General features: G+C 32.5%; 1 protein-coding gene across 1 annotated transcript in view; it reads right to left on the reverse strand.

Moving 5' to 3' along the window:
- Positions 1-245: 245 nt before the first annotated feature.
- The window catches only part of LOC123664428 (zwei Ig domain protein zig-8-like), an 82,219-nt gene continuing 68,900 nt past the window's right edge, over positions 246-13,564 (reverse strand). The window contains exons 5-7 of the mRNA XM_045598970.1: positions 8,772-8,891; positions 6,536-6,733; positions 246-379 (exon numbers count right to left, since the gene is read on the reverse strand). Coding sequence (XP_045454926.1) covers positions 246-379; positions 6,536-6,733; positions 8,772-8,891 — 452 coding nt within the window. The remainder of the gene's footprint in view (positions 380-6,535; positions 6,734-8,771; positions 8,892-13,564) is intronic.

A 13,564-nucleotide genomic window follows, 5' to 3' on the forward strand; every position in this document is an offset into this window, starting at 1 on the left:
AATCATCTATTTAAAAGAAAAATAAAGAACGAAGAGGAAGAAAGTTGAAGAATTAAAAAGAAAAAGAAAAAAATTGTGAAATCATTAATAAAACCTAACTACCCTCAAAAATCAATTGGTCAGACATTAAATAGTAAACCCCAATTTAGATACTTCTTTTTCTATACAATGTGTAAAAAGTCTTTACAATATTATAACTATAAAATTTACAAGATGCGTTAAGTCAGTTACGATTTGTATAATTTTCATCTGAAGCCATCCACGGTGCTTGTGTACATAGTAGCGAGCGTGCAGTACAATGAGATGACTAAGTTAACAGATAGGGCACAGGGTGATGCTGTATTCGCGTTGCCGTGCTGCATAGCCGCTGGATGTTCACCTGATGAAGAAATATATTAATTAGTATGAGTAACAAAACATGTTTAATAATCTTTGACTGACAAGTGTTATGCAGAATAATTATAAAATTTTATTTAAACCTCATAAATGCTATATTAAACTTGCAATTTAAAGTTTTGTTAAAAAATCAGTCATATAGGTGTGTCCAAAGATCAGTCATATATGTGGTGTGTATTTTGAACCAAAAGTAATCCTTCTATTTTTTTATTTTTTCTTGTACGTAGCTTATAAATAGTATGTACTAGCTACTACTATTCGATTCTCGATCTTTTCATATATAGCCCAGATATTAAAAGATCAACGACGTATTATACAAAATATGTATGTGGATTAATTTATTACGACGCATTGGCGCAACGGTCACAGCACTGGGTTGTGGCTGTTGCGCTGGCGGTTGCGGGTACGATCCCCGCACATGGCAAACGTTTGTATTAGACATACTGATGTTTGCCGTGGTCTGGGTGTTTATGCTAAATAATCCTAATGGAAAATGTTGAGTGTGAGGCGTTTATTTATTATTTACTATTAATTTGATTCTTCACGTTTGCATATTACTATAGATTATTATATAATATTACTAGCTGTACAAAATATGTATATGTAATGTATGAACAAAAAAGTTATTGTAAAATAAAATTAGTCTTAGTTACTCCTTACTACATCAGCTATCTGACAGTTAAAGTCCCTTCAGAAACGGTCCAGCCGTTTCAAAGATTGGCTCGCTGAGCTTTAAACGTTTCGCTGCTAATCACTTCGAACGACGATATCTCAAAAACTATTCATCTGATTGATATAGTGTAAAAGGCAATTTTAATTTGCATTATATGTCTTTTTTTACGCTGGCAAAATCCATCATGGATCCATCCCTCCAGCGCGGGGGCGCCAGAGGGTTATATCAGACTCCTAATGACTAAAAAAACCACCACGTGTGAGCAGTCGTCCGCCTGGGTGGGGCGAGATGGGGTCGCGCTAGCATTCGCCACCTCGCCCCGGCGGTAGGCCCGGGTAAAGCTTCCGGGCTCCGGCACAATGGTGGGGTGGCCTCGCTCAAAACAAAGCCACTCCTCAGACGTGTGGGGTCGTGTCGTCCGGCCGGCCTAAATCCCCCGACTATCGGCCGACGACCACACTTTACGAGTGAGGGGGGAGGTGGGCATACCGTCTCCTCGCCCTCGTACGTCTGCGCCAGAGTGGGCCAGCAGAGGTGTCTTCCTCTCTGGCCCACTCCACGGTCTCCTTCCGCGTCATTACCTCTTCATCTGCGTTATATGCCTAAGCTAACATCATTTGGATAAGGATTAATACTGAACTAAAGAAAATAGCTTTGAAAATAACGAAATATTAATATATATTATTAATTAAAAATTTGAACATGATTGTAAGTCAACCGTAAGAGATAGAAATATGCTATCGCGGACTTTTTTGTAACATTTTTATAGATTTTGAATTCGCTAGTACATTACTCAACTATATCTTTGCTAGTTTACGCGGCGTTCGCGTGAAAAGCTCCCAGTTGGCGAGGTTTTTTGCGAACTCTTCAACATTTATCACCGTATTTCTGCTTATTTACATAAAAGTATAATAAATTATATACCTAAACCTTCCTCAAGAATCACTCTTTCTATTCTTGAAAACCGTATAAAGATCAGTTCGGTAATTATCGAGTTTATCGCGTTCAGACAGACAGGAGGACAGAAAGACGCGGCCGGGGGATTCTCTTATATAATATCATAATATTATTATACAGTTATAACAATATCCATACGTTTATCCGTCCCAAAATCGCGTTATAAGTATTTTAAAGATCGGAAAAAATGTTTAATTGTCAGCAATTATGAAGTATTTCGTTATTTTACAGAAACTCAACTCCTTAATCACTTAATCATCATTTGTTATTTTAAGATAACATTTGTGATGTAATAATAATAATAATAATAATAATAATAATAATAAATAGTTTTTATTTGCTCAAATTATGTAGTTTACATTATCAAGATGCCCTGCGACCCGTGCTAGCTTAAAAAAGCTGTGTTACAGGCCACAGTGTCTTCCCCAGAAATTAGTTTATTGTTACATAATCAGAATTTGCGTTCAGATAGCGAGTACATAAATAATACTAGTCTGTATACAAAAATGACAACACAATAAAAATTAATTAATTAAATTGATGGAGTTAAATTTTGTCTATTTATTGTTTTTTAGTATAAATTATTTTTGAGTTTTTGATCTTTGATCAAGTGATATTTAGTGTAGTAGTAGTCAGTTTTAATTAAATAATTAAGATGGCTTTAATAATGATGACAGACATGAGTTCATAAATACAAACTAGATAGTCGGGGTTCAAGTTTCGCTTGACACTACAGACATTTTGATTGCCAATTTTTTTTTATAGTATCCGTTTTTTTTATTTAATCCAATCAGCGAAATCTAACACACAAGCGAGACGCGACGACGGCGGAGAGTTGCTAGTTACTGAATTGCAAAGATAGAAAAATTTAAATATGTTGCTTAAATAATTAAGTAACGCGATAAAAAGTAGCCTATGTTCATTAGGGATAATGTCGGCTTCTAATGGTAAAAGAGTTTTTCAAATCGGTCCACCAGTTTCGGAGCCTATTCGAAACAAACAAACAAACAAACCTTTCCTCTTTATAATATTAGTATAGAAGTATAGATTAATGCTCGAATTTTAACTGTCGATACCTTTGTATGTTCGCAATAAAATTAATTGGATTTTGATTTAGGTTTAACATGTGCCACTTAACGTACAGAGAGGGCTTTGTCGTTAGATACCTTACAATTTTGTGCATGGCATTATGTAATATTCCGATATAGATGTGTAGCTAACTAAATTATTTTAGAAATTAATTACCAATATGATTCAGTACTTATAATTAACGCTTCACACTCAACAGCCCCCAGTAGGATTTCCTCCTGTGTTGGGGGTCCGGAAACACACACAATACACATACAGAAACGTCCAAACCACGACAAACATATGGCCAAAACAAATATCTGTCGTGAGCGGGGATCGAACCCGCGACTGCCAGCGCAACAGTCAGTACTGTGACCGCTGCGCCAACGCGTCGACAATAAATAAATAAAAAATTATATAAATATACTAGCTGTGCCCTGAGGCTTAACCCGTGTTAATTTGAGGAAAAGCGTGTTAAAATATTATATAGCCTATATTTTTCCTTCCTCTTACCTTCTTCGGGAAACTAAACGTTAGCATTAGTACATTCAAACAAACAAACAAGCTCTTCATCTTTATAATATAAGTAAAGATTGATTTTATACACGAATTTTAAAAGTTATAGGTATTAGATTATTAATCTAGTTTTCTAGATTATAAACACAGGTTGCCGTTCGTCCACTTCGTACAATGCCTACTATTTATACTATTACATTTGTTTAAAAAAAAGTTTTAGTTCAAACAATTCAAAATATCTTCCGAATTATTGACGCTGAAAATTAATTATAATTGGTCATTTTGTCTTAAATAAACTATGAAAGATTTTATTTAACGTGATTTTAGTAAATTTTATAGCCATATTGGCTTTATAAGTAAAACATTTGTATATTTTATTTCAAGTAATGAAAAAGAAAATACAACACACATATTTAATAGACAGTATCAGTGTCTCTCTCTGTGATTACTATAGATTATCTCAATCTATAAAAGCAACTATAAACTTGACTCATAATAAAATAGCACGATGAAGCACGGTGTTAAGAATATAAAACTTATGTGCATTTTTTACTTAAGAAAAAATGCTTAATCTATACTAATATTATAAAGAGGTAGTTTCTAACTATGTTTGTTTGTAGGGGGTAATCTTCGCAAATACAGATCCGATCATGAAAATGATTTCACTAACAGAAAGCTACACTATTCAGGAGTGCTATAGGCTATATTTTATTGTTATTGAACAAAAAATTCAGTTCAAGTCGGAGAAATACGATTAGGATGAACTTTACTATATAATTGCATCACAAAAATAGTTAACGCCCAATGAAGTGGGCACGGGTCGGCTAATTTAATATACTAAGCTAACGTGCTAATGATGTTCTTTAAAGGCAACTCTTATATTATATTTTAATATATAAATTACATAAATATTTTCAAGAGTATATTATTACACGTGCCACAAAAAATCCGAGAAAATAAAATAAAAAGACACGTTTATCCCGTTAAAGACATTTACTTTCAAGAGACCTGAGATTTTCCTCGCTAATAAATGTCAACAGAAAAAACTACACATTTTTACGTTACTAAATGAGAATTTTCCGGATATATAAACTATTTTTATGGTTAAAATATTTTATATTCTAACAAGGAAAAAAAATCAAGATTAACAGATTCACTTTAATTTTTTTCGCATGAAAATACCGTTTATTCAAGGATATAATAGTCTGTATAGCAACGTTTTAACTGATCAACGATCAACGACGAACGAAAATATTTCTCTCCTTTAAAATTTGACATCACTCTGACATCATTTTAATACAACCTTGAGATGGACAGCGATGATGAATTACAACACACGTACGTATAGTTTGAAAAATTATGAATTTTAAACACTAGGTAATATAAGTTCTGATTTGGATGCGTTTATTTTAGTTAAGAGGTATGTATTATATGTATATGATATATAAGTGAAAATTTCTAAATCTTATTCTGATATAAAAAATAAGTTCTTTACACTAAAGCAAAAATCCACGTACATATTTCGTTCCACAGAGTTGGAGATAATGTTAAATTTTTACTACATAATATTTCCATAGAATACATCTAATGGAAAAATCCGTTTTCCGTAATATATTCTCTATTAAACTTGCCAAAGATCCGTCGGAAGAACTTAAGTCTATGTCGAAATTCGCGACGAGGTACTTTTTAAGAAGGCAAGTTTCCTATACTCACTTCGACATCAATATATTTAAAATATTTTATATTATATATTAATAATAATATATAAATATTTTATATTATATTTAAAATATATTGATGTCCAAGACGAGTTAGGTTATTCAACTGTGAACGGGATAATGTATCAGATACCCTTTAATTACCTTTAATCATCATTACCATCATCATTATAGCCTAAACAGTCCACTGCTGGACATAGGCCTCCACAAGTTTAGCCCATAGTTGTTATCACGTTGGGCAGGCGGGTTGGTGACCGCAGTACTGGCTTTGTCGCACCGAAGACGCTGCTGCCCGTCTTCGGCCCGTGTATTTCAAAGCCAGCAGTTGGATGGTTATTCCGCCATCGGTCGGCTTCTTAAGTTCCAAGGTGGTTGTGGAACCTTGTTATCCCTTAGTCGCCTTTTACGACACCCACGGGAAGAGAGGGGGTGGCTATATTCTTTAGTACCGTAGCCACACAGCACCTTTAATACTATATCTATAATACGTCTCATATTGTTACATATAGGGATTTTGTAAAAGCAAATTTTATTTACTTTTCTAACACTCGACGTAAGTTAGGACGTTGATAGCAATACACTATATACTTTAATGTACACCAAAATAGAAATATCACATAGCAAAATTAATTTTAACATAGTATCATAAGGTACAAGGGCGGCAATATCGCTGAAAAGCGTTCTCTTTCAGGCACGGCAAGGTGTGGGTGTACTTATTGTGATATAACATTTAAAGTGAGACATAAACGTGTACATATACATAATTATGTTTTAAATTGATTAATAAATAATTTTTTGCGGTATTTTTGAAAAAAATAATAAAAATACGGAAAAAAATATATGTAAAGTCAATATTTATTTGGCACCTTTTAAAGCCATATCAAATAAACGGTCTTACAATTGTGATTTGACTTGTACACTAAGTTTTAAACGTCATAAATAAAAATTTTAATTTAAAAAATACTATCAAAAGTATTAACAAACATATAGGATATATTAATACTAGTCAAGACATATTCAGAATGACATATTTTACACGCTTTTTTTATAATTTCAATACAAATCGTTTCCAATAATACGCTTTACTGTCAGTCTAATAAATAAATAAATTGTCTATCGGATGTATAAAAAATGACACATAAAACAATCAGAAACATTTAGACTATGTTTTTCATAAATATAGTATTTTAATATTTATAAATATTACCGTTTATAACGTGGACATTCACAGAGGCAGCCTCAGCCATCGTCGGCACGCAGCTATAGTTGCCGCTGTCAGTCGGTAGAAGTTTCTCGATGGTGAGTCTCGACGTCAACTGTTCTGTCCACTCTGTCCTGAGCCTAATTCTCGGCTCCTCGGCTACTTCGTTTGCTTCTAACTCCTTATATTCTATTAATTTTGATCCTATTAAAACATAACTTATTATTAATCATTTCATCATTAATAATGGTTCTTGCGACATAGATAGGATATTGCATTGGACCGGATCTAAAACGGGTTTTTGCTTAAATCAGTTTAACTAATTTATTGCTCACCCTACCCGAGTATCCCTTAATTTATTAGTGTCAAATATTTATTTTAGTAACAATTAAATGCATCAAATAATCATATTATAACAAATATATTGAATTTTTTAAATTTAATTTCACATTCTTTCAAGGGAAATAATGTAAAAATATGCTAAAGAACAATTTATTATTACTGTTTTATTTATTATATGTTATTGTTAGTGGTTGTTGTGGTTATAATATTTTAGTATGTACTATCGCATTAGGTAATAAACCTGTAATGATAGTATATTTATGGCAATAAATAAATAAATAAATTTATTTAAGAAAACTAAAACTTGAAATAATTTACAAGGAAGCTTATGACAATGAGAAAAGTGTAGAGATTTGTAAAGTGATTTAGATATTAGGATGTATGTCTGCAAAACATTATTTTATTGTAGGTATTATTCTATTTTATTAGTTTTTTTGCTATCGTTTTTTAAGTCTAAGATATTTCTGTTTTATAATAACATCCTTGAATTAGTCCCTTTTCTTTTAAAACATAATCATAAAAAAAATTGTCACAAATACCCCATAGACCATAAAGATAATAAATTACGAACTTGGCAAAAAGTAGGGTCAGAACAACTTACAATATTAATTGTGTACTATGAATTTAAATGTCTAATTCTTCGTTATTAGTAATTAAGTTTAGGGTAAGAGATTAAGAGTGTTCGAAAGTATAATTTAGAAGCCAAAGCGATTCTAATGATATCTGAGATCTTGAAATTAGGATGTAACTATAAAAAAAATGCAAATTGTGTCATTTTAGTTCAAAGATTACTAATTTTAAAAATATTTTAGCACTGATTAGCATTATTTCATTTATATCAATACATAAGTTACATTAATGTTTTCCAAAGACGATGAAACAGTAGGTCGTTAAGTTGGTACGAATAATACTATAAAAGAAATCATTTCTTGTAATTTACATAATATGATAAGCACAGAATACGTAAGCGGTTGAGATAGAAACAAATTATAGAATATTATCGAAAAGGAAATAGTGCAGACAATTGAAAGATTAGTTCATACTTTATACTTAATCTTTTAAGTTAGGTCAAAAAGTAATAGATTAACTATAGAGAATGAAGTAACCAGAAACGATAGTACGGCAACAAATAGGCAATTTGCCAGAAGATACGAGTTTCCGTTCAATTAATGGTCTAAAAGAATCGCTTCTGTTATAAAAGTGTAAAATTAAAAGTAGTTCGAAACGGGATTCGGTGCAATCAAAGCGAGAATCATAGGGCACGCCCTATGATTTTCACTTTGATTGTACGAAAAGATTTTTTAAGAGCGAAATTGGGTCAAAGCGTTTAGTGTCCACTAATTTTTCGGGGAAAAGGGTAACAAATGCATTAAAAGACTCAATTATAGGAGCTTGTGGAATCGGAAAGAAGAAATTAATGATGGCTGACATAAAATATTGGTTTGTCAAACGGAATTTCGCTATAATCATGATATACCTTTTTAAAATCCTTGTATTGTGCCCTCCAATTTGATACCCATATTGTAGTATTCGAGAAAAAAAATTTTTTTTCATTAACTACAATTGCTTCGCGCAGCCGCCATGTTTGTTTTTTTTTAATGTCACCTATCTAAGAACACTTGGGCAGCTAAGACGAACCTAACGATATCTCAATTATGTAAATCCGTTCAGTGGTTCTGGAAATATGAGGTAGTAAAGAATATTACATACAAATATACATACATACAAGATACGCGCGAAAAACATAACCCTTCCTTGGCAGTCGGGTAAAAACATAACCCTTCCTTGGCAGTCGGGTAATAATAACGCTGATTATCACGTTAGGCGACATTACATTTGAATATTTATTAGTAAAAACCTGTATCTCAAAGACTTCGGTGTACAAAAAGTTGATACTTACCCTTATACCAAAATATGGTGCCCAAATCATGAGGACCCTGACTCAGGATGCAGGTCAATGACAGCAGACTGCCTGTCTTCACGTACAGGTCTGCTGGCCCAAGAACCTTCGCTTTCGCTTCTGCCACAATAATTATCTTATTAATCTGAGAGAATAAATTATATTTTCCTAGAACTTTAAACAGATATTTTTCTATGTCAAATGGGTACTTCAAGTCTTATTAAACTAAGTAATACAAAAACATTATGAATATTTTTAAGTTTTTTAAGTGGAAACATTTACTAAAGTAACCACATAAGAGTGTATGCATAATTTACTATTTCTTTAAACATATATAAGTAGAATAGTTATAAATTTGTTTGTAAGCACGTACAAGATATGATTATATGTATACATTTGAGAATTTTAAGATACACCTAGTTGTTTCTTTGGCATACCTCTTAGTGATATCAAGTTTAAGATTCACGAGAAAATTGTTTTCTCATGTTAAAAAAAATTGCGACAGAATAGAAAAAAGGTAAATAAACAGTAAAATATTAAAATCGAAACATATGTGGACGGCCGTGTGTCGAATTAGATGTGACACTTAAATCCTTAAGTGGACGAAAAATCCTTTATTGCAAGAAAGTAGCATTTCTAAAGAAAAAGAAAGAGATAGCTTAGTGAATAGTCTAAGGAATATATATACTACAAAGATTAAAGGATTTTTCAAAGATATGATTACCATTACGAAAATATATTTTTCTATTTTTTTTAATACAAGAAAAACTAAGTATCTAACACTGCTTTTGTATGAGTTGACATTGTTCATATTTTAATTTTATTTAATTCATTTGATTTAATTTATATTATACAATAATGTTAAGTACTTGGATTAAAACTTTTGCATGTTGTGTTTTCATACAATGTGTTCCTATTGGTGAGTAAGGTGACCAGAGCTCCTGAATAGGGGGTAAGGTAGGCAACGCGCTTGCGATGCTTCTGGTCTTCAATAAACTACGGTAATCGCTTATCATCAGGTGAGCTGTAAGTTTGTTTGCGACTTAGATACAATAAAAAATTACAGTACTAAGTTTTATTATAATATATCAAATTGTTTATCTTTAGTCTACACATTCTTGGATAATTTAATAAAGACAATAAAAGTCTGTACAAAACAAAATTAGATGATGTATTTTAGAAAATGCCTTAATAACTATATTTAATATTTGCAATAGCCTAAATAATGATCTAAAAATAGAAAATTCAGATAGAACTGAAGTGGTCCTATAGAATTTGGGCAGGACAGCGTTTATTTGTTCAGCTAGTATATATAATATACACATAAGAGGGATAGAATTTGTCGGTATATTTATTAACTTAAATGGCAAAGCTGGGTCAAATAGACGTACAAGGATTATAAGGGTTTATGATGGACACAACTGTCTCATTTTGTGTCGTGCTGCTAACTTGTTAAATAAAGTATTTATTTCAATTTAACCAAAGTATAAAAAACGTTACGATGCGTTAGCGCAATGGTCACAGCACTGGTTTGTGACTGTTGCGCTGGCAGTTGCGGGTTCGATCCCCGCACATGACAAACACTTGTATTAACCATACATATGTTTGCCGTGGTCTGGGTGTTTGTCCTTGTGGGTCTCCTCACCGTGTGTCGGAGAGCACGTTAAGCCGTCGGTCCCGGTTGTTATCATGTACACCTGATAGCGATTGTTAATCATAGTAGGGAATATGGCCGCCAACCCGCATTGGAGCAGTGTGGTGGATTAAGCTCTGATCCTTCTCCTACATGGGGAAAGAGGCTTATGCCCAGTTGTGGGATATTACACGCCAAAGCGTATAAAGAATAGTTAAGTAAGGTTATTAATATACATAGTCGAACTGAGGCTAAGACGATTTTATTATTTTCTATATACTTTTGCAATTAATCTTTTCAAAGGTTTATGATAGTTTGAATATTTATTTCTCAAAAAAAAAAAAACCACAAGTACACAGTATTAACAGCCACACAGTATTAACAGCCACACAGTATTAACAGCTGTTTTGTATAATTACCCTCTGCTGTTGACTTAAAGTTTATCTTAGCTTAAACGTTAACTATAACTCTTTTAAAATTTACTTTAAAGTACATATATTCGGAAATAAAATATCAATTAAATGGATATTTAATTCAATACTCAGAATGTATGGAAGAAGGTAATAACAATAATTTAAAAAAAAAAATCTTTACAACCACACATATTATAATGAAATTTCGGTTATTAAAGGTGAAAATTTAATAAAAGGAGACAAAAATCTTATTAAAAGCTTTCTTTGATCTAGCAACGAACAAGCGAGATAGAATGTAAACAATATCCATAAAACAAACTTCAGATTAAATCCAATGTATAGTAAACGACCTTGAACATTTTATTCAGAGATTTAATCTTCTCAGTGCTTTCACATTCATATTTGGTCGACTTTTTGTAATACCTTTAAGCTAGTGTCAACGGACAATCTAAGTTCAATAGAAGCAAAATTGGTTTTTCTCTTGGATCTGTTAGTTTACTATTTAACTATGTTTTTTTCTTGAAATTAAATGGTTATTCATATTGTTATTGAAGATGATTTTTACGATTCTTTTAAATTATTTGATTTGATTATTATGTATTTTATTTGATTTGATGACTATTTTATTTGATTTTTACGATTCTTTTATATTAGTGTCTTTTACAAATATAAAGCTATTTATATACTTGTTATACGTGTAAGTCTAGTTCGTTACACAAATTTAATAATAGGTTACTTATTTGCTTGTCAGGCGATCTTTAAATAATAAAAAGGAAACCGTTTATGCCACGTTTTGCTATGCATTACTGAGTAACTTTGTAAGTTTCCACACACAATATTTGTTTTCTGTCAAAATTAGTTGACTCGGCCAATTTCGTATGTAATATAATTATGTTACATAGTTTTTCCAAGCCATTAGCGTAAAGAATGAAGAATTAACTAAAATCAATTAAAATTAGATGCACTTAAAATTGAGAATTTTATACGATATTCCGTAATACCTATAATTAATATTTATGAATTACATTGGTTTATTTTACCACAAAGAAATCTAAATACTTATATGTACATATAAAGTGTAAAGAGTAAAGCTATAGTAGAGTAATTGAAATTTTATTAAAAGGTAAATATAAAGCAGAAAAAACAGTTCCATTTCATTAGGCTCTATACTTTAAAATTTTACTGAATTAGTGATTAACAGTAGTTTCTTCACACTTCAGAAATTTGGTCGAGCTTCGTAACCAAGGTGGTGTTTCCGGTGGCTCAAGATTTGTATGACGTTGTTTTGTGATTCGTTTTGCTACGTTTTCGTTAACAACTGAAGCCTAATCGCAATTTTTGACACTATAAGTATTGTGTGATACATTACAATTCTATTTAATATAATCGTAACATAAAAGAAGATTGATACGAAACAATAAGTCTTTCTCTTACAGATTCAAATAAAGAAAAAGATGAATTTCTCAAACATCCAATATCCTTATTTTTACTCGTAGTATGCTCACATACATTTTGTTACAATAATTTCCGTGGAAACGTTTCATTTTTGAGTGGGTACTCAAGGAGCGTGTCGCGTTTATAAAATGAGGTTTGTATTATTTTAAGAAGAGTATGAAGCAATATTTATTAATTTAGGAGGGGAGGTTTCGGAATTTAATCAACAATCTAAACAATGTACTTTAACTGGTTCCTTGTGTTTGAGACTCGGGACACCGAGGATCTACGTGTACCATCGTTGCACCATCTTTCAGAGTACATCCCGGATACCAAAGTGCATGAGATTAGTGCGGCGCTCTGAGCAGCTTATAAACGAGAGGGCGCCGGGGATGACGGAGTTACGATTGAGCTCCTTAAGGCTGCAGAGCAACCTGTCCTAAAAGCCTTGACGAGACTCTTTAGCGCCGTTATCCACCGAGGTGCTAGAGGCGTGGTCCAGGAGTGTGATGTTGCCGTTCTTTAAGAGAGGCGATAAGTCTGTTTTAAAGAATGGGCGACACAGCTCGATCTCACTTCTGAGCCCCGAGTCAAATTATATACATACAACTATTTAGATATACTAGCTGACTCGGCAAACGTTGTTTTGCCGCTAAATGCTATTTCAAAATAGCGGTTGGTGGTAGAAGAGTGAAAATTTAGGGTTGTATGTATTTTTCAACGCCAAATCATAATAAAATAAAAAATAAATAATGTACCTAAAATTAAAAAAAATTAGTGTTGGACTACTCTTAATATTTAGGGGGATGAAAAATAGATGTTGTTCAATTCTCAGACCTACTCAATATGCACACGAAATTTCAAGAGAATCGGTCTAGCCGTTTCGGAGGAGTTTAACTAGAAACACCGCGACACGAGAATTTTATATATATAATTGTGTTTGCTCGAACGAAAAAAAAACCGACTTCAATTACATCGATGAGTAATACAACGTAGATCGACGAAAAAATTGTCAAGTAACTACGCGTTATCAAATATTACTCAAAAAATAGTTATCAGATCTCAATAAAATTTATATGTAACCACATGACAAACATCAGCTTTCGATTAAATTAAAAATTATTAAAATCGGTCACACACTCTCACTTCAGCCTATCGCAGTCCACTGCTGGACATAGGCCTCCCCAAGTTCGCGCCACACATCCCGGTCTTCCGCAATCCTCATCCAGCCTACACCGGCAATCTTACGTAGATCGTCGGTCCAACGGGCCGGAGGACGTCCCACACTGCGTTTGCCAAGACGCGGTCTCCAC

This window comes from Melitaea cinxia, chromosome 22, assembly GCF_905220565.1.
Source record: "Melitaea cinxia chromosome 22, ilMelCinx1.1, whole genome shotgun sequence".
NCBI lineage: Eukaryota > Metazoa > Arthropoda > Insecta > Lepidoptera > Nymphalidae > Melitaea > Melitaea cinxia.